Source organism: Thamnophis elegans, chromosome 9 (genome assembly GCF_009769535.1).
Source record: "Thamnophis elegans isolate rThaEle1 chromosome 9, rThaEle1.pri, whole genome shotgun sequence".
NCBI lineage: Eukaryota > Metazoa > Chordata > Lepidosauria > Squamata > Colubridae > Thamnophis > Thamnophis elegans.
The window spans coordinates 13,316,170-13,342,470 of record NC_045549.1 but is presented as its reverse complement, the minus strand read 5'-3'; the positions used below and the strand labels follow the sequence as shown (position 1 = coordinate 13,342,470).

The 26,301-nt window shown below is 41.2% G+C and overlaps 1 protein-coding gene across 1 annotated transcript in view; it reads right to left on the bottom strand.

Moving 5' to 3' along the window:
- The window catches only part of PTPN13 (protein tyrosine phosphatase non-receptor type 13), a 178,612-nt gene that overhangs the window by 34,896 nt on the left and 117,415 nt on the right, over nt 1–26,301 (bottom strand). The window contains exons 18-25 of the mRNA XM_032224703.1: nt 20,861–21,284; nt 19,806–19,903; nt 17,552–17,647; nt 14,744–14,851; nt 13,145–13,276; nt 9,931–10,376; nt 7,430–7,552; nt 2,592–2,685 (exon numbers count right to left, since the gene is read on the bottom strand). Coding sequence (XP_032080594.1) covers nt 2,592–2,685; nt 7,430–7,552; nt 9,931–10,376; nt 13,145–13,276; nt 14,744–14,851; nt 17,552–17,647; nt 19,806–19,903; nt 20,861–21,284 — 1,521 coding nt within the window. The remainder of the gene's footprint in view (nt 1–2,591; nt 2,686–7,429; nt 7,553–9,930; nt 10,377–13,144; nt 13,277–14,743; nt 14,852–17,551; nt 17,648–19,805; nt 19,904–20,860; nt 21,285–26,301) is intronic.

Here is a 26,301-nt window from a genome sequence, read left to right as displayed (position 1 = left end):
GACGGGATAGCCAGATCTTGAGGGCTGTGCAGAAGGCCTGGACTGTGGTGAGGGTACGGATCTCCACGGGGAGGTTGTTCCATAGTGTCGGAGCTGCAACTGAGAAGGCTCTCCTCCGCGTAGTCGCCAGTCGGCACTGACTGGCGGATGGAATTCGGAGGAGGCCTACTCTGTGCGATCTGATGGGACGCAGGGAGGTAATTGGCAGGAGGCGGTCTCTCAGATAGCCAGATCCACTACCATGGAGCGCTTTATAGGTGGTAAGTAAAACCTTGAAGTGCACCCGACGATCGACAGGTAGCCAGCGCAGCTCACGGAGGATCGGTGTTATATGGGCGAACCGTGGTGCGCCCATGATCACTCGCGCGGCCGCGTTCTGAACTAGCTGAAGTCGTCGGATGCTCTTCAAGGGCAGCCCCATGTAGAGCACATTGCAGTATTCCAGCCTAGAGATCACAAGGGCTCGAGTGACTGTTGTGAGAGCCTCCCGGTTCAGGTAGGGCCGCAACTGGCGCACCAGGCGAACCTGGGCAAATGCCCCCCTGGTCACAGCCGACAAATGGTGGTCAAAACTCAGCTGTGGATCCAGGAGGACTCCCAAGTTGCGGACCCTGTCTGAGGGGTATAAATTTTGTCCCCCCAGCCTGATTGATGGAACGCTGGCCGAATTTTTGGGAGGAAAACACAACAGCCACTCGGTCTTTTCCGGGTTGAGCACCAGTTTGTTAGCTCTCATCCAGTCTTTAACAGCCTCAAGGCCCCGGTTCATCACGTCCACCGCTTCATTGAGTTGGCACGGGGCGGACAGATACAACTGCGTATCGTCCGCATATTGGTGGTACTTAATCCCGTGCCTCCGAATGATCTCGCCCAGCGGTTTCATGTATATGTTAAATAGCAGGGGGGACAGAACCGAGCCCTGCGGCACCCCATAGGTTAGGGGCCTCGGGGACGATCTCTCCCTCCCCACCAACACCGACTGCGACCTGTCCGAGAGGTAGGAGGAGAACCACTGTAAAACAGTGCCACCCACCCCCACCTCCCGCAGTCGTCGCAGAAGGATACCATGGTCGATGGTATCGAAAGCCGCTGAGAGGTCAAGGAGAACCAGGATGGACGCGTGGCCTCCATCTCTGGCTCTCCAGAGATCATCGGTCAATGCGACCAAAGCGGTTTCAGTGCTGTAACCGGGCCTGAAGCCAGACTGGAAGGGGTCAAGATAGTTAGCTTCCTCCAAGGTACGCTGAAGCTGTAAGGCCACCACCTTCTCAACAACCTTCCCCACAAAGGGGAGGTTGGAGACTGGACGATAGTTATTAAGAACTGCTGGATCCAAAGACGGTTTCTTCAGGAGGGGCCTCACCACCGCCGCCTTAAGCGCGGTGGGGAGGTGTCCCTCCCGAAGAGAGGCGGTAACAACCGCCTGGATCCAGCCTCGTGTCACCTCTCTGCTGTTGGCAGTCAGCCAAGAGGGACACGGGTCCAGTATGCAGGTGGAGGAACTCACAGCTCGCATAGCCTTGTCCACATCCCCGGAGGCAACATCCTGGAACTCAACCCAGAGATGGTCTACCAAGTTATTCCCCTGTGTCTCGGCTGGATCTGCGGGGGTGGAGTCCAGTTCCGATCGAAACCGAGCAACTTTGTCCGCCAAGAACTGACTATACTCCTCAGCCTTACCCTGCAGGGGGTTCCCCGTCTCCCTCCTATTTAGGAGGGAGCGGGTTATCCTGAACAGGGCGGCCGGACATGAATATGATAATCTCAGCTGGTTCCAAGAATGTAAAATATAATACTTAGATTTTTAAAGAAACGTTGCTAAAGCTAACTGGAAGCACTGATTTATCTTACAGCATTTGAAGACACTTGGCCTCTTGACCCCAATTCTCCTACTCTCTCCGCAGTAAGGCCTTTTTCTTGAAAGCCTAAGCCAGTGATGGCAAACCTTTTCAGCACCGAGTGTCCAAACTGGAGTTTGTTTCTTTGTTTATTGGATTTATATGCCGCCCTTCTCCCAAAGGACTCAGGGCGGCGTACAACATTGAAAAAAAAACACATATTACAAAAGTTAAAAAGGAAATTAGATAGAGTATCCAAAAACAAACCCAATTAATATTAACAATAACATTTTAAAAAATAGATTAAAATTAACAATTAAATCAATCATTTATTTTATTTTGTTCAGGCCAGGCCAGCCAGAGTGCAGGCATGTACGTGTGCCGGATCCCAGAAACTGGAAGACCAGCTGTCTGGTGCGCATGTGCACACTGGCCACCTGGTCTTCTGGCACGCACATACTTGCCAGCCAGCTGGTCTTCGTGAGCATCGGAGCTCCAGAAACCTGAAGACCAGCTGACCAGCACGCACTGGCCAGTTGGTCTTTGGATTTCCGGGGCTTTGGCACACACAAAGATCAGTTGGCCGGCATGCAAGCACACACCAGAAACCAGAGGAGCAGCTGGCGACAGCATGCATGCCCACAGAGAGGGCTCGGTGTGCCCCCTCTCACAGGTGTGCCATAGTTTCGCCATTACGGGCCTAAGCCTTCCACATTTTGATACTTTCAACAACCAAATTACCCTGATACTCACCTTTCTGAATCCTACCATCAGCTTCGGCTGCTCCCTTAGGAATGATTGCCTTCACATAAAGTCCTCCATACTTCACACTGGTGTTCACGCCACCCTACAGAATTTTTTTTAAAAAAGGCATTAACACAAAATATATGTTTTTACCAGAAGACTAGAACTGAAATACTGATAGCTAAATCCAATAGCTTAAGTAGTCCATGCAATTGCCCAACTCGTGCAAGCGTTTCAGCAGAAATAAGAAGCAGACAAACTAAACCTCACAAGGACAACAGATGGTTTTTGAGTTACACGAAAATTAAAGATAGAGGCCAATTTCAGACAGCATGGGTGGTTAGAGAACTCTGGGGAACTGAAGTTCATACACCTTGAAATTACCAATTTGAAAAAATACAGATAAAGAGAAAGAAGATGATCTCATTATAAAGACTTTAGACATGGACTGAAATAGTCACGGCTGCTAAGATTAGCTTATCTAAAAACCTACGCAGGTGAGTATGTTCAGGTAGTCCTTGATTTATGACCACTTCTGACCCAACATATCTGTTGCTACACAATACGGTGGTTGTGAGGTTTTCCCCATTTAATAACCTTTCTGGCCACAATTGTTAAGTAAAACATTGCGGTTGTTAAGTTAGTAACATGGTTGTTAAGTGAATCTGGCTTTCCCATTAAATTTGCTTGTTAGAAGGTTCACAAAAGGTGATCACCTGACCCTGGGATATTTTTACTGCCATAAATGTCAGCACCAAGCATCCAAATTTTGATCACCTGTCCATGGGGTCTCATGTGAGAAATTGTCATAAGTCACTTTTTCCAGTGCCCTTGTAACTTTGAACAGTCATTAAAACAAATGGCTATAAGTCAAGGACTACCTGTAATATTCAATAGTTACAAGTTTATAGTTTCTTCATTATTTTCTATGTTTTTATAGATTCTTGATATGTTTTCCTGATTTATTCTTAGCCAGTCATTCATGGGTGGGCAGAATATTAGACATTAACTTCAAATTTTATAAAATATATTTGTTTAGGCATAGTTGCATGTATTATTTCTTAGTAATGTTTTGTCTAATCATAAGCGGTGCATTCTGCAAGTATTTAGCTTTATATCCTGCCTCAAGATAGCAAATAGCACTTAGACTTATATACAGCTTCATAGTGCTTTACAGCCCTCTCTATGGCCCCCAACAATTTGGGTCCTCATTTTACCCACCTCGGAAGGATGGAAGGCTGAGTCAACCTTGAGCCTGGTGAGATTCCATCTGCCAAAGTGCTGGCAGCAGAAGTAGCCTGTAGTACTGCACTCTAACCACTGCGCCACCATAGCTCTTGATAACATACGTAATGCCCCTGCCTCTTATTTTCCCTATAGCAACCTGTGAGGTAAGTTGGGCTGGGAGAGAATGACTGACCCAAGTCACCCAGCCAGCTTTCATGCTAAAGCAGGACTACAACTCAATCTTCTGGTTTCAAGGCCAGTGCCATAACTACTATATCAAACTGGTCCTTCAGCTAGTAAGTATTATAAATATACTTAAGGTAAAGGCGTGGTGTGGCTTGGTGGGCGTGGCAAGGGAAGGATACTGTAAAATCTCTATTCCCTCTCCACTCCAGGGGAAGGATACTGCAAAATCCCCATTCCCTCCCGATCAGATGGGACTCAGGAGGCAGAGAATAGATGGAGGCGGGGTTAGCCAGAGGTGGCATTTACCGCGTCTCTGAACTACTCAAAATTTCCGCTAACAGTTCTCCAGAACTAGTCAAAACCTGCTGAATAACACCTCTGATCCAAATATTTCCATTAAAAAGCAGTTTCTGATACTCGAAAGCAGCAATCAATGCAAGAAGCCATCATCATGCATCATCTTCTAGATTAGAACTTTCTTTAAAGAGACATTGCCTAGTAGTACTACACACAGTGCATACATCTAAAATAAGTTGGTTACAATTTTCTAAAACTGGAAACAAATTGAGCTGAGTTTTACATAACTCAGTCTCTAGGCTAATGGACAAAGTTAACCCATGCTTGGATTCCCCAAGCAGCACACAGGAGAATGAGCTGAGTTGAACTGAATACTTTATTTGGCCAAGTGTGATTAGGCACACAAGAAATTTGTCTCTGGTACAGAAGCACTCAATGTGCATGCAAAGCAACAGAATAATAATGCCAATAAAAGGAGAAGTAAAGAAGTAAAGAAGATAATAAGAAGGATGAATAATAATACTACAGTAGGGTAATACTGTGTTTAGTTGTTTTAGTATGCAATTCCTTATGGCACCATCAAATACAAAGTGAAATACAATAAAATAACATGGAAGACCAGAAATGCCATATAAAAACTTCCTGTATGCCAAGAAAGACAAAGGGGAACGATATGATCCTTTTAAAAAGTTTAAAGCCCTCTGCCTTGCAACCAATGAATCTTTGACGTTGATTATGTAGCAAACAGAAATAACGTTATTACGGATGCTCTGCTTTCTGATCACCAGAGGGCGCTCATGGGATGCCTGAGAAATTAATTTAGCCCCCTTTGTTTTCTTGCATATAACCCGCCCTTAAAAACACTGTAAACCTAGATAAATAACTTACAGGTCTCAATGGATTTACTGCAGGGATGAAAAGTTGAGCAATCTGTTAGGGGACTGTAATCATGAGCATAATCTCCATGTAAATTAAACTAGCTCTGTATGTTAGGACAGCTGTGGGAAACTCACACTAGCAAAGAATGAGGATGTCATACATAAGCAAATGGAAATTCTGACCCCTGTTTGGCAAATTAATATGTCCTTTGCAAACTACGATGGCACTGTTTATTTTTCATTGTTTAACTGAATCCTCTTAGGCTGCCTTTCTAGCTGCCTTATCCCTGGTATTTTCTCCCTTATTCTTATGGCCATGTATATACACTTGCCAACATTTTGGGGAGTTAATTACAGTCTCCCTTGCCATAAAGATTAACCTTCAAGGTGCTATAAGATTATCCTTGTTGGTTTTATCTTGGGCAAATTGGTATTTCCAGCTGTTACGAAGCAGATGCATTCGCTCTAAACATACATTTTTATTATGAACCTTCGTCTTGGCTTTAAATATTTATTGCCTCTGTTTTCTACTTTTGATTTCTTTTAACTTACTACACAATTGTGGATGTGCCTTGTTTCTTTCTGCGACACATTTTTGTCAGCAACACATTCCCCCCCCCTTTGCTATTTTCAAGCTTCTTCGCATATACAGGAATACTATTTTATTTATGATGCAGAAACCGTTTTTTTCAATGAAAATAATAATGTCTTCTTCAGCCTTCCATGGGAGTCACTGGCTTTGCCTGTTATTTCCTTGTCAGCGGTTTTGCTGCACGCAACAATTGTCCCTTTTGCTGTGCTCAGCTCTTTTACAGAGCCAGACAGTTGACCAACAGAAGAAGGCAAAAGCTAGCAGAAAGCTTGGCATCTGCTTTCTTTAGGGTAGAAAAAGTACTAGGGATGTCTTCCCTGGTTAATGCTGGGGATGGCACAACTCAGAGTAGGGTGGAAGTGTAGATGGTTGCAATTGAGGATGACATTTTGATCACAGTAGGTGGCCGGGGGGGTGGGGTGGGGGCAGGAAAGGAAGATCTGAGAGGAAGAGGACCATGGGAGACGTGAAAGTACTCTGATCTCCAATTAATGGTTGGAAGGGGTTCGGGTATGTATGCATGTATACCCATGTCCCCATACATATAGGTAAAGGTTCCCCTTGCACATATGTGCTAGTCATTCCCGACTCTAGGGGGTGGTGCTCATCTCAGTTTCAAAGCCAAAGATCCAGCATTGTCCGCAGACGTCTCCATGGTCATGACTAAATGCCGAAGGTGCACAGAATGCTGTAACGTCCCTACCCTATTTTTCTACTTGTGTTTTTACCTGCTTTTGAACTGCTAGGTTGGCAGAAGCTGGGACAAGTAACGGGAGTTCACTCCGTTACGTGGTGCTAGGAATTCGAACCGCCGACCTTTCTGATTGACATACTGTACATATGTGTGTGTTTAAAGATGCACATTACAAAGGCTACACTGGGGGGCGGGGGGGGGATCCTTGATGATCTCTCCGAGTTGTTTCTTTTCTTGCAAACATTTTATTACCTGGCTAGGTAACATCATCAGTGATGGAAGGGAGTAGGGTTTGCTCTCTGTTAATACACCATTGCAGGCCGGATGTATCACATGGTGGCCATGCCCATCCAGTGAAGAGGAAAAAAGTCACGATACATCACATGATTGCGTGACGCTGCAAGTTTGACACCTCTGCACTAGTGGCTTGCCCTGTCAGAGTTGCTGGGAGTAGTCTTGGTGGTTGCTTGATTAAGCTGCTCTTTATTGTTAACTTGTTTTTCTGAGTTAGTAATTTCTTGATTATGTCATTGTTTATGTAATGATTATTTGTCTACTATTAATCTATGTTTATTTCGGGGTTGATTGCTGGAAAGGAGCGTTTTGGTCTCTTTTTTTTTGGCTTCTTGATTGTCTCTTTGGAATGGTATGTAGGTCTTGTTTATCTTTATGTGTCTGTTGATGGCTGAAGTCTACACTGCTTGCATTTATTAAGTTTTGCTATTTGCGGGAGGGGGAAATGTCGAGCCTAAAACTGATTTGTTTTTATGTATTCACTTGCCCTACACAGATCTGTAACTATATTCAGGTTGGCATAACTGTTAGGATGGTTAAGAAAGATAAAGATTAGCAGCAAGCAAGTACTTGACAGTGTGTCTTTAAGCTCCACTGCTTCTCTGTAAATCATAAATTAGAACAGGTGATTTTGAGTGGATAAAAAGATAAACCAGCTTAAAACCTTGTCAAACAGTACCGTAACACTTATGCCCAAGCCGTTCTCATTTTTGACCAGTTTGACTTCAAAGATATCTCCAGGTTTAAGAGGCATTTTAGAATTCAGGGAGCTGAAGAAATTCATCAAGGAAGGTTCCTTTATCTAAGAAGAAAAAAAGGGAAAAAGGTTACCCTGTTAAAAAATAATTTATGATAACACTGTATTTACAAGTAGCCCATGTTTAATGACCGCAATTGGAACTGTAACTTGGTTGTTAAGTGAAGCACTGACTAAGTAAAACCACAACTGCTTACAATTTTACTTTAGCTTTCCTTTGGTTTATAGTCCTGCCAAGGTCATAAATGCGAGAAGTCATGGCAAAGTTATTTTTTCATCAACTGTGAATGGTCACTAAATGAACCAGTTGTTGAACAAGGATTATCTATGTGTACTGAGATAACCAAGGGATTGAAACAGGAAAAAAAAATCCTACATAAAATAGAACACAAAGATATATATCAAAAGAGCATTATAATCAAATATAAGCATTTTTACCCCCATGTAATTTTCATCTACATGTAATAAAGATAAGATGTTTTACACAAACTGATTTTTACAACGAAGGAATCAATATGCCAATATATGTGCAGGTGAAGAAAACTTTGCTGAACAGTTTAGCATGCTATAATCACATATGGTCAGACTTAAAAACCAAAAAAGTGGAAGAAGGATATTGGGTTTCTATTTTCTGGGGTATTGTTGACAAGAGGAATTGATGAAATTATTGTTTAATACTGTATGGTGTTGGCTATGCACAGTATACATGTGAGTGTATGAAAATGAAAATAATAAAAAATATTACAAGGAGATGACCTGAAAAAACAAAAAAGGCATTGTGATTCTTCTAAATGATTTATTATTATTATTATTATTATTATTATTATTATTCCTTTCCACAGACAGAATCTTGGCAAATTAAAGCATGCTAACACCCCCATAAAGGCCTATGCTCTGGGAACTACTGGGGAGGAGCCATCTTTATACTCTCTTTTTTCACAAAAAAATATCTGAGTTGTCTCTTGCTCCTCTGGAATTCATCCTCTTCTCCTGGGAATCTGGACTCAATTCCACTACACAAGGACAGATGTTCAACATAACATCATGTAGCCAGAAAGTTAACCAGCTCAAGATGTGTAATATTACGTACATTGTCCCTTTATCATAGCCATCTGATATAATGCCTAATTAAAAATAATTCTGGCTTAAACTCTATATGTTGTCTAACCATTTTTTTCTAACCACGTATGAATTTGTATCCAAGATTTCCTTGCCTTTATGCAGGTCCACCACATGTGGTAGTATGTGCCAGGTATTTGTTTACATTTCCAACAGTTTGGGGACATATTGCTAAACATATATACCTAATATTACACATCTTGATTGCAGCAAGAATGGTGTATGCGCTGCAGTGGAAAAGTGAAAACACCCCTTCAGAGGAGACGATAAGGAAGATACTAGTCTGTGCGGAAATGGATAGACTAATGCTAAAAATAAAAGATAAAGGAGATACAGAATACTATGCTACATGAAATAGATTCTATCAATTGTTAGAAACACGAGGTAGAAGTTGGAATGCGAAAGGTTAGGTTAGGTGGACATGGAAAGAGATACACTACATTGCCAAAAGTATTCGCTCACCTGCCTTTACTCGCATATGAAGTTACAGTATTTAACCTGTGATTATGTCTTCCCGACTGAACTGCTGTTAGTATTTTTTCCCCCTTTGGATTCGTTGTTGAGTCACTGACACTGCATTAGTGCCCATGATGTGGCTAGATATTTGCTAGTCTACTCCATGCTTCATTCATTTTTATTATCCTACAGGTGCATATCAGTTATAATGTGACTTTTCCAAATTAATGGCTTTTTTCATTATTCTTTGTGCTAATTATAGTTAGTCTGGATTTTATCAGACTGATTTTCATTTATCTGTTCTGTATTAATATGAGTATTGGGTAGAGAATTTGTAACAAGAGCCGAGGTGGCGCAGTGGTTAAATGCAGCACTGCAGGCTACTTCAGCTGACTACAGTTCTGCAGTTCAAATCTCACCGGCTCAAGGTTGACTCAGCCTTCCATCCTTCCGAGGTGGGTAAAATGAGGACCCGGATTGTTGTTGGGGGCAATATGCTGACTCTGTAAACCGCTTAGAGAGGGCTGAAAGCCCTATGAAGAGGTATATAAGTCTAACTGCTTACTGCTATTGCTATAACAACATCCATTAGACATCAGTCAGTCACATGATTTGTATTTCCCATTTATTTGTACTCATCTCCTTGGTTCATGTCCATGTTTATACTTATACCTGTTGTCTTGTACATGTTTGACAAACTAAATAATAAATAAATAAATAAATAAATATTTATAATATTTATAAATAAATAAATATTATTTAATAAATAAATAAATAAATAAATGATGCCACGAGTTTGACACCCCCGGTTTAGAGGAAAAGAGCCATACAATTGAAACGAACGTTACCTTTTTCAATGCAGTTTGCTCCTGGCTGCTGGAGTAAGTGGCTTCATCCATGTCGGAATCCCCTCGGTCAGAATAGTCGGGGGTCTCCGCCATGCCAGTCAGTTTGGTTTTGATCAGGTTGGTCTCTGCAGAAGATCCATTCCTCTCACTGCATTTGGGGGCCCCCAGAAGAGGATTACTGGAACGTTGCAAATCCTGCTGGTCATTGACATGGTGGCCAAAGCTGTGGTTGGTTTGGGTCTGAGACAGAGTAGCACTCTCGGTCCTGGAGTCTTGGGAGCTGAGACTCCCACCCCATTTGCCCGAGCAAATACCGGGCAAACTTCCAGAGTTGGGTCTCCAGTTACTCACTGGCCAGTTCTGCTCCTCTGAAGAGGACTCAGCCTCATGGTCTGTCATCAAGGAAGGCTTTTTAAAATATCCCTTTCTTTGGAGACTGGATGTTCCTAAGGGTAAATTGAAACACCAATAATAAAGTTATCACTTTTAAAGACACAGATATGACAGAGAACAGTATTTCTTAACTTCAGCAACTTTTAAGATGGGTGGACTTTTGACTCCCAGAATTCCCCAGCCAATATATTTGTTTCCTTCTCTACATCTTGTTATTCTAGGATTTATTTATTTCCTGCAACTGTTAACCAAAGCTCTCTGTTTTAGTCTAACTAGAGAACTATGGTTATTAGTAATAGAAGATCTGAAATCACGACTTGGTTTGGTTTAAGTTTTTTTCCCCTCTGGTCCTGCTAGCCATTATTTGTTGATTCACTGTAATAACTAATCCAGGATAATTATATCTTGCATGACAGTAAGGGTCTCTATACGAAATAAAAATGTACATATTTGCACATATCTCTGAATCAGCCAAATAAATCCCACCCACGCTTCAGTTTTTGAGTCCAAAATGATCGTTCTCAAAGGAAAGGTCAATAAGAGAATTTATAAGCCTGAAAACAAATATAAATTAGAGCTCCCCACAAATTTGGAAACTCAGAGAACACCAAGCCCCTCGTGCTCAGAAAGCCCATGAGACTCTTCCCTTAATGGCCTTTCAGCTGGTTGTGAAAATAATTTGCTCCATCTTGTCTATTTTGTCTTGATATGAAGTTTTTAGCTGCTACAGTTCTAGGTCTTTGTTTTTTTTAAACTTTTATTAGCTCCATTCTTCTTCTATTTTGAATTGTATTGTCTGTTTCAAATTATCATAATCTGCCTTGGGAATGCCACATCCCTACCTCAGCCATCTTAGTCTAGACCTGAGTTCAAGTATTTGGATATACGAAGAAAAATAACAGCCACAGAATGATTCCATCACCTTGAAAGAAATTGGTCTTCCCCTGATTGTCCTTTCAGATTGCTCTTGCTCTTCCCCCTCCCTCTATTTTTCTATCAGAAACCAATTTCATCAGTTGATTATGCCAGTTGTTAATTGGCAAGATTTGTACTGTGGAGACTATAGCTAAGGGGCCACTTATAGAAATGGTAACAAAGCCTGTGCAGTGCTTCTGAACACAAAAAGGGACTTCAGGACATGGGGGAGGGGGGGTACCCTGTTTCCCCCAAAACAAGACCTACCCAGATAATAAACCCAATCTGGCTTTTGAGGGCATGCGTGAAAATAAGCCCTTCCTGAAAATATTTAAATGCATGCACAGCTGGTCCCTGCCATTTCCTCTGGTTGCTTGCCGCACGAACAACGCAAAGTGAGGAGGTGAGGCCGGGAGGGGGGGGGAATGGGAGAGGGGAACATGCCCCATTCACCCCACATGCCAGGGGTGGGTTCCTGCCACTTCTAACCTCTTCTATAGAGGAGGTTCCACAAATCTACAGTGCCGTTTAGAACCGGTTCCAGCTCCCTCCCCCCGCCCGTCCGCACATCATCAAGATGAAGAGCGAGAGGAGGAATTCTGGGAGTTGAAATCCACAAGTCTTAAAGCTGTCAAGTTTGAACACCCCTGGGTTTTTTTCTTCTAAAGAGTTAGGGGTGCGAGGGTCTTGTAACTTGAAAGCTTTAAGACTTGCACCCTTCAATGCCAGAGTTCCTGAGCCAACATTTTGGTTGCTAAGCAAGAGCGTTGTTAAGTGAGTTTCACCACATTTCACAAGTTGGCCACGCCCACACAGTCACATGGCTGGCAAGCAACTCCCACCTGGTCACATGGCTGGCAAGCCACTCCCACAAAGCAGGCCACACCTACAGAAGAGGTTCTAAAAATTTTTGAAACCCACTACTGCCACACAGCCTTACCTAACGGCTGCTCTCGCAACCCTAGCCACTGTACCCCTTCTGTCACGCTAATGGCCACCGCAAAAAGAACCTCAGGCCCAGCGACGCACAACACAGCAGCAGCCATGCGGTGACCATTCTCACTGCCTCCTGCACCTCAAAAATAATAAGGCCTCCCCCAAAATAAGGCCAAAAGAAAATAAGACCCTGTCTTATTTTCGGGAAAACATGGTGGAAATATTGCACTTGCCTGAAATTCCTTAAAGCAAGTCTGTCTTTTCCCGAAATTGTTAATAGCTGTGGAGAACAGCCACACAACCTTATCAAGCGGTTGCTGTTTTTGGCGTTACAGGTAGCTTTCAACTTACAACTGGTCACTTAGGGACTGACCTACCTGAAAAAGGAAACTTATGATCTGGATCTGAAGTTCAGATAGTCACACATTTTGGGTGTGACACAGTCACATGACTGTGGCTTATGACAGGTTTGTCAAAAATTGGCACTTACTTCTAGTGTTTTGCAAAATTGTGCCATAGTGAACACTGGGTTCACAATGGCAGCATTCTCACTGATGACTGTGGTATTCTCACGACCGCTGCATTTATTTAATGATCACCGCCAAAAATTCATAAAAATCAGCTCAATCATATTTTATGATTGTTATGACTTACATCATAATGTAAGTCATAACAATCATATATATATATATAACATTATGGTTATTTGTTTTACTTTATGTTATTATCAAATTTATTGGCTGCCCATCTTACCACTGAGTAACTCAAGGACTACCTGAACAGGTAGGTGCTATGTTCCTGCACTACACTTTCTAAGCCAAACAGTGCTAATAGTGGCTTATTTAAGCACCCTTGTACAGAAAAGCATCTGGAAAAAGCAAGATAAGGAATGGAACAGAAAGAATTGCGAGTTGCTAGTTGCTATATATGAATTGTTAACTTGGAAAAAAAGTTTTATTTCGGGAAATACCTTTAACAGATCCATCCTTAGGTTGAGAAACGACAAGGGTCACATTTTCTGGAGCATGCTGAATAATTTCTAAAGCTGCAAGATGGCTGACCCCTTCCAAACTCACATTGTTTACTGAAATCAGACGATCTCCTATGTAGATGCATTAAATCAAAAATTAACAATCCAAAATAGATGTTTCTAAAATTTACTATCCTCTACCGATATCTGCAAAGTTTGTCATTGATTGCATTGTGCAAGGAAGCATAAATGTTATTAAACTGGAGCAGCAAAACATGGTAAACTCATTATGAAATGTATTACCCTAGTAACTAATAACAGGAAGAACCAAATGCACAAGATTAATTTCCCTTACAAGAATTTGAAATTCTCCAATCTTATATAGAACAAGAGTTCCAAAAGGGCAGTGACTAGGACCAACATTTGGTATGACTCCAGAATGACTCCTCTTTATGAGACTAGTAGAATTATGTCCTTCTAAAGGAAACTGGACTTTCTTGTTTTTTTCTTTGAAGACCTGGCTTTTTATCACGGAATTTGACCAAGAATGGTAAAGCCGGAAAGAACAAGCAGTACAGAATATATCTTGCAGATTTCTAGTGTTCAGTGTTTTCAGAAGAGGTTCACCAAATCTGCAAGCTGGAGTTCATTTTAATATATTTGTGTGTCAGGCAATTGCGCAGCAGTTCAAATGGAGTCAGAGATGTTGACATGAACTTGTAGTTTTATATAAATAAATATATTTTACGTTTACATATACAGCAAGCAAGGGAGTCAGGCACAAAAGTACACCCTGAGGTAAATCTTCAGGGCACACGTAGGACCAGAAAAAAAAAAAGGCGGGGAAAAAGGGAAACACCCACAGCAACCAATCACAGTGCAGATTGCCTCATGCAGGAGCCAGCACTCTTCAACCAATCAACTATAACGGTGTGTTCTGGCTCATTGTACAATCTCACTGTTCCAGACGCTAAATTTAAATATCTTAACATTGTATTTATTATAAATCTTACCCTATTAACAATAAACTCTATTCTAGTCTCCAGCAATATAATGAAAACTTTAACAAAGACATGACTACAGACTTAAATAGTTCAATTCTCATTTATTTTTATCTTACAGATATTCTCTCATCCTTTTTTAACCAAATCACCGTGAATTAAGTAGTTGGTAAAGCGATTTAGAGCTGTAATAACCCTAGTATTTATTCGCATATCTTGATCTCTGTCTCAATCTCTGTTTCTATCATGTCTCTATATCTCCATCACTATCTGCATCACTCAATATAAATTTCAAGCAAATAACCAACGTTCAAGTTATGCACTAAAAATATTACTAGAGATGGTATTGGAAATTTCAATATGAAACATTCAGGTCAATTTCATTCTATCCATCCATCCATCCATCCATCCATCCATCCATCCATCCAAACTTTTTATGCCACCTATCTCCCCTATAAGGCAACTGGGTGACAGGTTATAAAACAAATAGAAAAATAATTAAAATATATTAAAATATTGCAGATTTTATCCTTCTATTTTGATTTTAAAAGAAGAACTACCAAAGGGTGTAATCAATTCTTATTTTGTGGGACATCACCTGGTTTCAATGATCCTTGCAAATCAGCTGGTCCTCCAGGAGTGATTGAAAGGATAAAAATTCCAAGATCAAATTTTCCAGTCTTCTCCCCACCAGTTATCTCAAACCCTGTTAAAAATAACTTTTTGGTTATTCATAGCAATATTTTACAAGCTAATTGCTTACTGATTTATTACTGGTGGTTTGCCAGGATATTTTTCTGGGTAAAACATTGCCCTCAAATATCTTAAGACTAAAATGGATCACAGTTGAATTGTCCTAGCAGGGAATTCTCGTATGAGTGCCCAAAGTTGATCTCTAGTTTCCTCCCCCAATGTAGAACTCTTCAGTTACCCAGAGACTACATAGTCCACACTAGGGCCAAGAATTTTTGTTGTTGTTAGTTGCGAAGTCGTGTCTGACCCATCTCGGCCCCATGGACAACGTTCCTCCAGCCTTCCTGTCCTCTACCATCCTCTGGAGTCCATTTAAGCTGACGCCTACTGCTTCAATGACTCCATCCAGGCACCTCCTTCTCTGTCGTCCCCTTCTTCTTTTGTCCTCAATCTTTCCCAGCATTAGGCTCTTCTCCAGTGAGTCCTTCCTTCTCATTAGGTTTAATAATTTTAATAATTTAATAAGAGTTTTAGAAAGATGCATTCCAAACACATTTGGAAGATACCATACTGGGGAATGTCTAGACTGAGGTTCCACCACAAAACCGCGGTAGACTAAAGCGCGCTCGACGAAAGCGCGTACCTGACGTCATCACAGCGCGACGAAAACATCACGCTGTGAGCGGTAAAGTTAAAATTAACGTGAAAACCTTACCCTAACCCCCCCAAACCTAACCCTAAACCTAACCCTAAACCTAACCCTTAACCTAACCCTAAACCTAACCCTAAACCTAACCCTAAACCTAACCCTTAACCTAACGCTAAACCTAACGCTAACCCTTAACCTAACCCTAAACCTAACCCTAAAGCTTAACGTAACCCTAACCCTAACCCTAACCCTTAACCTAACCCTAACCCTAACCCTTACCTTTACGTGAATCGGCTTGCTTTAAAAGCGCTTTTTAAAGCGCCCTTTTTTCTCCGCGGTCGTATTTGTCGCGCTGCTGATGACGTCAGGTACGCGCTTTAATTGGGCGCGCTTTAGTGGACCGCGGTTTTGTTGTGCCACGCTAGACTGAAACACCTGGATTCTAATTTTATTGGCTCTGGATTGTTGGGTTTGTTACATATTAGCTCTTTGTACAACACAGAACTGTGGAAACCACCAACACCAAATATAATAACAACCATTATCAGGTGGTATCTAAGAATAATTTAGGACTTGTTTGGATAATGATTGAAAGAACAGAGGAAATTATCTGAGACATCACCTTTCTATGTAGTACTGGACTGTTCAAATATTGCTTATATCAGCTATTAGACATGTTTATTGAAGTTTTGATCATTGAAGTCTGAATAGAAATTCCAATTGCAAAATATATTTGAAATCTTTGTGTTGGGTACAAGCCAATCATAACTGCTTTACTCTTCAAAACATGACATGAACAGCCACCCCTAATCCAGATTATTTTTAGAGCATAACTCTCAATATCCTTCATCAGAATTCAGATGCCAGAGATTATAGAAATTATAATCCACAACAGTAGGAAGGAGCTCTGACTGGGGAAAATCGAAATAACACAGTTTTCAAATTTCTCAATGAAAAGAACAGAAAGTCATAATTTGATGGCTAGACTACTGCAACATGCTCTTGAAGATGACTTGGAATCTGTAGCTGTTACAAAATGTACAACTGTATCTCTCCACTGGACTCAACCCTACTGCTTTGATTGTGTGATTGAAGCAGAAGTGAAGCCCGGGGGCAACCATTTTTCCTTATTGGGGCTGGACCTCTGAAACCGACCTCTCATCGGGGATTGATTAACTTCAACATTATTGGCCTTCGGGAAGCAGTTACAGATGGACGTTTTCTGGATGATGTTTGGGTAACTGATGTAATTTTGGGGGTCTATATGTAGAGTATTTTTTATCATTTGGGGTGTTATTGTCTTTTTTATGAGCTACCGAGACTCTGTTTATGATGTGATGGGAAATACATCTGAATAAACAAAGAAACAAAATGCAGCTATTTGGGCAAGCTGGATATTATGGATATTTCAATCTACTTTGAGTTTGCTTTACTAATTGCTAGAATGCTCCCAGGCCAAATTCATAAGTGCTTTTTAATTTGTACTAATTTTGAACTAGTATACTATAATTCTTATACTGTTGTTATTGCATTTTTCTATTTATCAAGATGAATTTGTCTCAGTTTCCTTGTGCACACCATCCAGAGTCAGTCAGATTGGGCAGATTACATCTGTATTTTTTGGAGTATAAGACGCACCAAGATTTTGAAGAGGTAAATTAAAAGTTTTTGCACTCTGCAGACCTCCCCAAAATGGCCCATTTTTCATGAAAATGGACCTGTTTTTTTGTCAAAAAAGGGCATGAATAGCCTTTAGAAGGCTTGTAGAGTGTTCCTTGGGGCTGGGGGGGAGGAAACGAGCAAAAAATGGCCCATTTTCACTCATTTTTGCCCTTCCCAGCCCCCAGCAGCACTCTGGAAGCCTCCTAAAGGCTATACACAGCCATTTTTGCATAGGGGGCGGGGTATATATATATTGTCCCATCACAACAATAAGTTTGTATTAATGTTTCAAATTTCAGGGATTGTTTTGACAGTGAAAACCTCCTTTCAATACACTGTTTAATCCACTTGCTCTTTTGATTTCTGCATTTATATGTAATTCATAAAGTAACATTTACTTACCTAAGCCATATTTTTCATCTTTTTTCAAATTGATCAAGTTGATCTCCCTTTCTGGTAAAGACACTACCGGTATATTCTTCTCTATTTGGAGACCATCTGCGGACCAAAGCAACAGCACATATTTTTTTAAAAAAATAATGCTGAAATATGAGTCAAATTGTATTTATTAGAGAGTAATGCAATAGAAATCAAGCTTCATTTCATTATATAATTAAATCTGACTCTTCTAAAAATTCAAAATGAATTAACGATAAGCCTCAACTCTACACTGACATTTTCAGAATGGATTTGTAGAAATTAAACATCTTCTTTCTATATGAAATATTAGGAAAGTAATGAAATTGAGTCATTCTTATCCAGAACAGCATGCAAAATGAATGAATTGCTTGACTGCAATATAGGGAAACTTTGAACACTCTATTTTATATTTTTTTCCCTCATTTTAGGGTTGGGAGCATGTCAAAAGAGGGACAATATTGTTTTTTGCCTGCTTTTTTATCAATGTAATAGTCACTGTACTACTTATATGGGTAAGTGGGGAGAACTCACTCTTAGGACAACTCATTTCTCAGAGATCGTCCCCGATTGGGAAAACTGGTAGTAGCCAGGGGCGGGAGTCTCTGTCCACCTGCCCGGACGCTTCTGCGCATGTGTGGAAGCATCGTGCGCACACTACCAAACTGGTAGTAAAAAAAATTGGAAACCCACCACTGGTCCAGAGCAAGAAAATGACAGAATATTTCATAACCTCATGATACCAGCTCTGATCCTTACCTACAGTTCTTGGGTGCAAGGTTACAACAAGGTTTCAAAAACAACAACACAACAACCACCAAGCAGTTTGTGTTACGGTGCCTGTTTTACAATTTGAACCCCTTGTTTCTCTGCAGAACCCACAACACTTCTGAATGTTGTTATTTCCAATAGCATTCTTGGTGTGTAGGAGATGTCCCATTATCTTAAGAAAGTATGGCATTTGGTATTAGGAACAAGAAATGATGGGGATTTTTTTTTTTTTTTGCACGTATGCAAAGCAGCAGGCTGATGTAGGCTGCTCTTAAATATATTAACAATGTTAGTATTTAGTTAGAATGCTTTCATCAAGATCTAGAACTGGTATCATCAAGATCTAGAAGTAGAGCTTTCTCCATGGCTTCTTCTATCTCATGCAATAACTACCCATCTCAAGCGTTTTAGACACTTTTAAAATGTTTAATTTTGTCCTGCTGCAGCCACCAATTTCTCCTATCAACTGGCTCTTTGTAGAAATATTCTGGATTTTATTTTATTCCATGTTTATTCTGAAATATTATTTAAGATTTATTGAGATGCTTCAGAGTTCTCGGTAATTAGCAGTGATATGGAATGGCGTTTAATAAAGACGCATCTATCTATCTATCTATCTATCTATCTATCATCTATCTATCTATCTATCTCAGTGATGGCGAACCTTTTTCTTACGGTGGGCCAAAATTGTGCACGGGCTATCGCATGCGCGTGCCAACACCAATTAAATCCTACGCCCTGCGTCCATGCGTGCCTGCATGCACGACCCCTCCCCAGGCTCTGGAGTCTTTCTGAAGCCTGGGGAGGGTGAAAATGCCCCCCCCCCCGAGGCCCTCTGGAAGCCAGAAACGGATTGTTCCTGAACTTCAGTTGGGGCCATTTTTTGCCCTCACCAGCCTCTGGAGGCTTCCTTGAAGCCTAGGGAAGACGAAAACGGCATCCCCCGGCCCTCCGACGGTGCCGTGCCAGCAAATATGGCTCCAGGTCACCTGTGGCACACGTGCCATAGGTTCACCAACACGGATCTATATCATCTTTTTATCTTTTACAACAGCCCCATGAACAAGCTGGAGCCTTCATACTTATTGTAGCAAAGAGAAGCTAAGGAAATAAACAATGCAGCTTATCCATGGGGCTAAAATATAAGACTAAAAAATTACCACTGTAATAAATTTGTCATTTTGATTCGGTTGTCCTTTTTTTTTTTTTTTAAAGAAAGAGCTGTGATGCTTTTGGGACTCTCATCGGTTACTTTTTCTTGAGGTGGGCAAAAGAATAAATTAATATTGATTCCCCCCAATAAAATGAGTATTTTATACAAGGCATAAAATAACGTTAGCATTCTCCCAAATAACTTAGAACAAATTCACAACGTACAGTATTACTGCTAGATATTAATAGCCATCTAGAAACTCATTTAGGATTCTCAATTGCACAGTACCATTCGACTCAAGGAAACAATGCTGACCTATTACAAAGGCTTGTCCTGCATCTTCTGCGGATGAAGCCTCAGATTCATTTTTCTTTCTTTCTAGGCTGGCATTTAAACCTGCATGGGAGTGTGAACTAAACAAAGTGGTTGAAGGAACGGGGGAAAGGGGGGGAACCAGTGGGGAAAATAGAAAGCAGAAGAGGACAAAGGAAAATGTAATAAAATAAAGATACAAGCTAATATATGGTACACAAAACAGAAAACTGGCATAAAAATGCATACCTCACACCAAAAAAAAAAAAAACATGCTGGCAGAGATCTGTGAAATGTGGATAAGTTTTGTTTTACGTGCGTGGGAGCAAAGCACATGGAAAAAAAATAATATGAAAGGCAGTCACAAAAAGAAGTTTTTCAGTATGGTGAATGAAAATGGATCCTGCAATGTTTATGAATGCAGTTCTTGCTTCCCCCACGGTGGCTCCTATTCTTACAATCAGGAAAACTTCCGTCACAAATGGGTGGTTTTATAGTGCTGCAGAAGTGCTTAATGTCTTACTTACTACTAAAAAAGTGAATCTTAAAAGGAAACTTTCCTTGCCCTTGGCCTAACAATACCAGCTGTTTAATACAATTTACAGACTCCTGCTTTTATATCTATAAAAGAAACGGTATATAAGTTTAAGTGCTATTGCTATTATAGCTTCTTATTTAATCAAATTCTTAAATTATAACTCAAACACTAATCTATATTAAATAAAGGAGTCTAAAATTACACCAAAGTAAAAATAATGCTTGAAATCCCATCGCAAAGTTCAGAATTGTACATTATAAACGGAAGAGCAGCCATCTTTATATCCTCTGCAGAATAGACTTTTTCAGCAACTACTATGAAGACGGCCATGTTGTTAAAATGGAGCACTTCCCAACCTCAGCTTCTCACCTCACCTCTATGCCCAAAGGAGAGGTAATCAAACTGTCAGACAGCTAATGGATGCTGTTTAGACAGCTTAACGCAGCCACAGGTCCGGAGCTGCTAAAAACGAAACAGCTCCCACAGACAACGCCCAGACCGGAAGCAGAAACATTCTTACTTGTTGAGTTTGGCTCCACCAACCACTGATTCAGGATCGGATTTTGGCGCAGTTTGAAAGATCTTCTCCATCAATTCCTCCATTTTCCGTGATGAGGAATTCCTGGGGCTGACAAAATTTTTCCGAAGGGGGCTGACCAACATTTGACTCTGGGTCAAGTCGTGGAAAGATTTGCTCATAATTTTGGGCCTTTCTTCCCACGACGTCTTCTCGTTTTTGTCTCGGGAATAGCCTTGGGTGGGCTGGAAAAGGGACAATTCCGAATAGGAGAGTCTCTTGAGAATCTCAGCTTGGACGGTCGACGGCCGGACGGCAAGCCTGTTCAACGTGCTGCTGGCCAGGCTGTTGGTACTGATGGCACGTCCCATGTGAAATCCTTTCACGGAGTCTGGATGGAGGCTGAGACTCCGAAGGGAAGCTCTTTCTGCAGGAGATGGAATCGGTTTATGCACGCCGTACATTAAACAAATGACGTATCTGTCATTTAGACCAATCAGAAGAGATCTAGATAGCAACCCAAACCCAGCCCTCCACAGAGATTCAATGCTAGGACACTAAAACGCAAAAAAGAGAGGGAGCTTTGCTAGTAATTACTCTGGCCAAGGCTTCCCAAGAGCATGAAGCAAACTCCTTGTCCCGACAAAAAAACCCTTTTATTTATTTACTGTGAATTTTGCTTATTTATATCCAACAAAGTCTTTCGAAGGAGGATTTACAGTCACAGACCTTATCTGGCTGGGAGAGCTGACAAGCCGGTATCTCCAAAACTTGGCAAGGCGTCTCGGAGAGTCACAAGCCAATTAAGTGAATTAATTGTCTCCTGCAAACTCCACTCTCCTAAATTTATATTGCACCCAGAGTTGCTTCAATAGTGAGAGGGGCCAGCATACAGGTAGTCCTTCACTTGTAGCCATTTTTCACACAGCATCCCCATGGTCACCTGATGATTGTAGCATCCCCATGATCACATGATCAAAATTTGGATGCTTGACAATGTGCTCATATAAAGTGCCGTGGTGGCGCAGTGGTTACAAAGGAGTACTGCAGGCTATTTTTGCTGACTGCTGGCTGCCAGCACTTCCACTCTCACCGGCTCGAGGTTGACTCAACCTTGCATCCTTCCGAGGTCAGGAAAATGAGGATCCAGATTGTTGGGGGCAATATACTGGTTCTGTAAACCGCTTAGAGAGAGCTGCAAAGTGGAATATAAGTGCTATTGCTATCTATGATGGTTGCAATGTCCTGGGGTCATGTGATCCCCTTTTGCGACGTTCTGAGAAGCCAAGTCAATGGGGAAGCCAGATTCATTTAATAACTGTGTTACTAAGTTAAGAACTGCATGATTCACTTAACAAATGTGGCCAGAAAGGTTATAAGATGGGGCAAAACTCACTTAACAATTATCTTGCTTAGCAACAGAGATTTTGGGCTCAATTGTAGTCGTAGGTCGAGGACTATCTGTATACATTTAATAAACAAATAGATACTAAATATATACTTTGAAAAGTATACTTAGAACCCGTTTATTCTTCATCTTGAGGAAAGCAAGCCCTTGCCCCAATCCCCAAATCTGGATGAAGTGAAGGAGAAGGTCACTTTGAAAGTCTGCTTGGATGTGTATTATTACAAATGATCAAAAATATAGCCACTGAGATACCAACTGGTCAAGCACAAAAAATTGTAGTGCCAGTACTTAAAGACTAGCTACTAATTTCGTTCTTGGCAAATCTATATACTACTAAAACTCTGGTTCCCGTAAACTTTTACCGTTGAAGTGGGGAAGTATTTTTAAACCAAGGTACTTCAATTGGGCTTATTTAAAGTATGTGTCCAAACTCTGGGACCCATAACTCTCATAGAACTGAAATTTGGCAATTTTTTATGAAGCATTTTATGATGTAAACATGATCGTAAAATAGTTCGTGATGTAATACAAAAGGAAATTATACAAAAATATCCTGTGCTGGTGTTTTGACTGTGCCCTTTGCAAGGCAACTACATCTGTGAATGTTTCCCAACTTTTCCCGTGAATGCAGTACATTAGAGGTTCTGTCACTATTGAAAGCATTGTGAAATATTATCTATCTAGATATAAAAATGGCTGTGTTTGTGTGTATGTGTATATTCCAACATAACTCTGGAACACTTTGAACGATTTCAACCAAACTTGATACACAGATGACTTACTCTCTGGAGAAATATACTGTGGGGGTAAGACACCCCTATCACTTCTCGGCGTGTGTGTTCTGTTAAGATGCAGCCTGTTGTGCCTTGAAATGGCTTCTACTGAACTGTCGTAAAATGGCTTCTACTGTGCAGCGCAATGGAGTTGCCTTAGTAACGGCTTCACAGTACTCCTGAAGGGGGCTCCCTTCAGTAAAGGGGAAAATTCAACATTAGAAATTATGTTTGGTCCGGACATTTTCCCCCTATAAATAAATACCAGGATAACACTGGGTTATCGGCTAGTTTTAAATAAAAAGAATACGTCAAATGAAAATACCATACATTTTAGTATGTTAAAAATATGTGGGAAAACTTTTAATCTATTGGCAAGGATGAACTTGCTGAAGTTCTTAAATCCTTCGACAGCTTATAAAGCGAAAGGCTGTCATTTTTCAGGTTCCAGAAATGATGATGGGAAGCATCATAAAATGAATTGCCAATGCTGTTAAGATAACAACTGTTAAATCAAAAGATTTCACAAATCTGATATATTTTCAGCAATCTAACTCCTGCAACTCTGGCCTCAAATTGGGCTAAAAAACAGCTTGGGTTGAAAAACACATTAATATAGTTTATGGCACAGCACATTTTAGGGTAAGCAGTACTTGGCTAAAGTCAAAATTCCAGAGCAGACACAGTGCTATCACAGTTCTTCCTATAAAAAGTTACATTAAAAATTAACCATCATCTCCTCCTCAATACTGCCTGTTCATGTCCATATTGTGTCCGTGGTGGCGCAGTGGGAGCTGTGGTGGTGCAGTGGTTAGAATGCAACATTGCAAGCTAACTATTGCCAGGAGTTCTATCCAGACCGGCTCACGGTTGACTCAGCCTTCCATCCTTCTGAGGTTGGTAAAATGAGGACCAGATTCTTTGGGGAAAGGTGCCGAAAAGGGAGCGTGCGCATGCTTAGCGTGTGCGCTCCTCTGGGAAGCGACCAGAAGAGGAGCTGCCCAGGGGGCATGCGCGCACTGGAAAGTGCACTTCCGTTTTCTGGCAGGCATACGTGTGCCGGGCAGCTAGACTTCCAGTTACTGGTGTGCATGCACGCACAACGATCAGCAGGCTGTTGTGCATGCTTGCGCCGGAAAATGGAAGACCAGCTGTTTCCACTTTCTGGCACTGCTGCACACACCGAGGCCAGCTGATCGTCGCATGCGCATGCGAGTCAGAAACCCGGAATAGGGATGGGCGACACCGCGTGTGCCAAGTGACATGGCTCTGCATGCCACTTTGGGCATGTGTGCCATAGGTTCGCCATCACGGGACTATGTCATAGGTGTCATTTGTATTTCCTAGCATGATTCTGATTGTTTATTTAGTATCCTATGACTGTCACTAAGTGTTGTATCTTATGTTTCGTGATGAATGTATTTGTGATGACATTGATCATGATTTATCATTTGTATCTTTTATGTACACTGAGAGCTTACGCACCGAAGACACATTCCTTGTGTGTCCAATCACACTTGGCTAATAAAGAATTCTATTCTATTCTATTCTATTCTATTCTATTCTATTCTATTCTATTCTATTCTATTCTTATTCTATTCACATGTATATGTACCGTACCAATATGTGCCAACAGTTAGTGATGGGTGAATGCCAAGGGTTATCTATATCAACTTCACTGAATACTGATATTTTTCAGGTACAAGATGTCACATGTTAGTTCGGTTCTAGCTCCAAAGAAAAGTGAGCTTGATCTAGCAAGTTCTGAGTCATTACTTCATCTGGTCTTCAGGGACCAGGGCTACTTTCCCAATAGATACTATCCAGAAATTTTGGACTTCAGCTCCCCTAATCTTTTAACAACCATGCCAGACATTGCTACGTCAAGCAATTATGGTTTCGCAAGTGTCTACCTCCCAGAAATATGTCCTGCATATTTTAAGAATAAGTCTTACAGAGAGGAATTGCAACTCAGTTGAGAGCTGAGAAGATGCTTTGTATGTTTCAAGTCTCACAGGCACTCCTGATAGCATGGTGGGGAAAGATCCTAGCCTGAGGCTCTGCAAAGCTGCTGACAGTTGATTGACAATATTGGATTAGATGTAGCAGCAGTTTGACTGTAGGCAGTTCGACTTAGGCAAGGTTTGTTTTACAGGGGCTGTTCTGAGGTTCAGCAGGTCTATTCTGGTTAATAGTTAGACCACCTAAGGAGTCCGTGGATGTCACTTTGCATTATTCAGTGAGGAAGGGGGGGAAAAAAACACCACAAGATATGCTCAGAAACAGATCACCATTTCGGCATGTTGTTAATCTGAAGATGAAAGGGAAATGGCACTCAATTTTATTTAACCTCTTTTCATCTAATTTAAATCTCTTTGCTTCACCCTTTGAACATGTGAGTAAGTGGGGGGATTCAGGGAATTCTTATTTGGGGTAAATGATTATATTAACAAAACGTAGAACTACTTTAGGTGATATTGTAGGAAGTTAAACTCTCACCCCTCCCCTAGAAAAATGAAATATCCTGGGAAATATTGAAAAGGCAGAATATTATATTTCCCTGGATCAGAAATGGAGAAACATGTTTTTAGGCCGGAAGCAGACTCACTCTTCATAGCCCTCATCTTTGTCAATGGGCCATGGGGGAAAAAAAGCTGGGTCGGTCTATTCTACATAACAAAGATCTCCCCCTTCAGCTCCAGGGTGATGGGATTAAGGCATGATAGTATTAGCCCTTTACCCATCTCACAACAGGGCACCCGGGAATAGGCAATGTTCAATCAAACCTGGACTCAAAGCAAAGCCTACAGAGTTGCCCCATGGGAGTCTGACAACCAATCAGAATACAAGATCAAGATCAAAAACCAGGGACTTTCAGGATCCCGCTCTCTTTTTCTTCTTCACCCAACATCTGGAAGCATGTGATCCCCCTTTTCTGTTCAGGACTCAAGCCCTGCGGTCCTGTCCACCATTAAACCATCTTTCCAAGCAGCCTCCGTGTCTCCAGTGTCTTTTCCCCCACTTGGAACTGAACCCAGAAGGACACTTCTTCCAACAATATATTTCTTTCAATAAACTTCTAATAGGAGTAAACAAAATAAAATACTGATCTGTATTGTAAATATTTGTTTTGGAACAAAAAACTGATATGTAAATCACAGATAGAGAATCACGAACCTACGAAATCTTCTTTTGTAGAATTAATTTTTCTCAAGTAAACTGTATGGGGATTGATCTACCACTGATAAGACAACTCAGCAGAA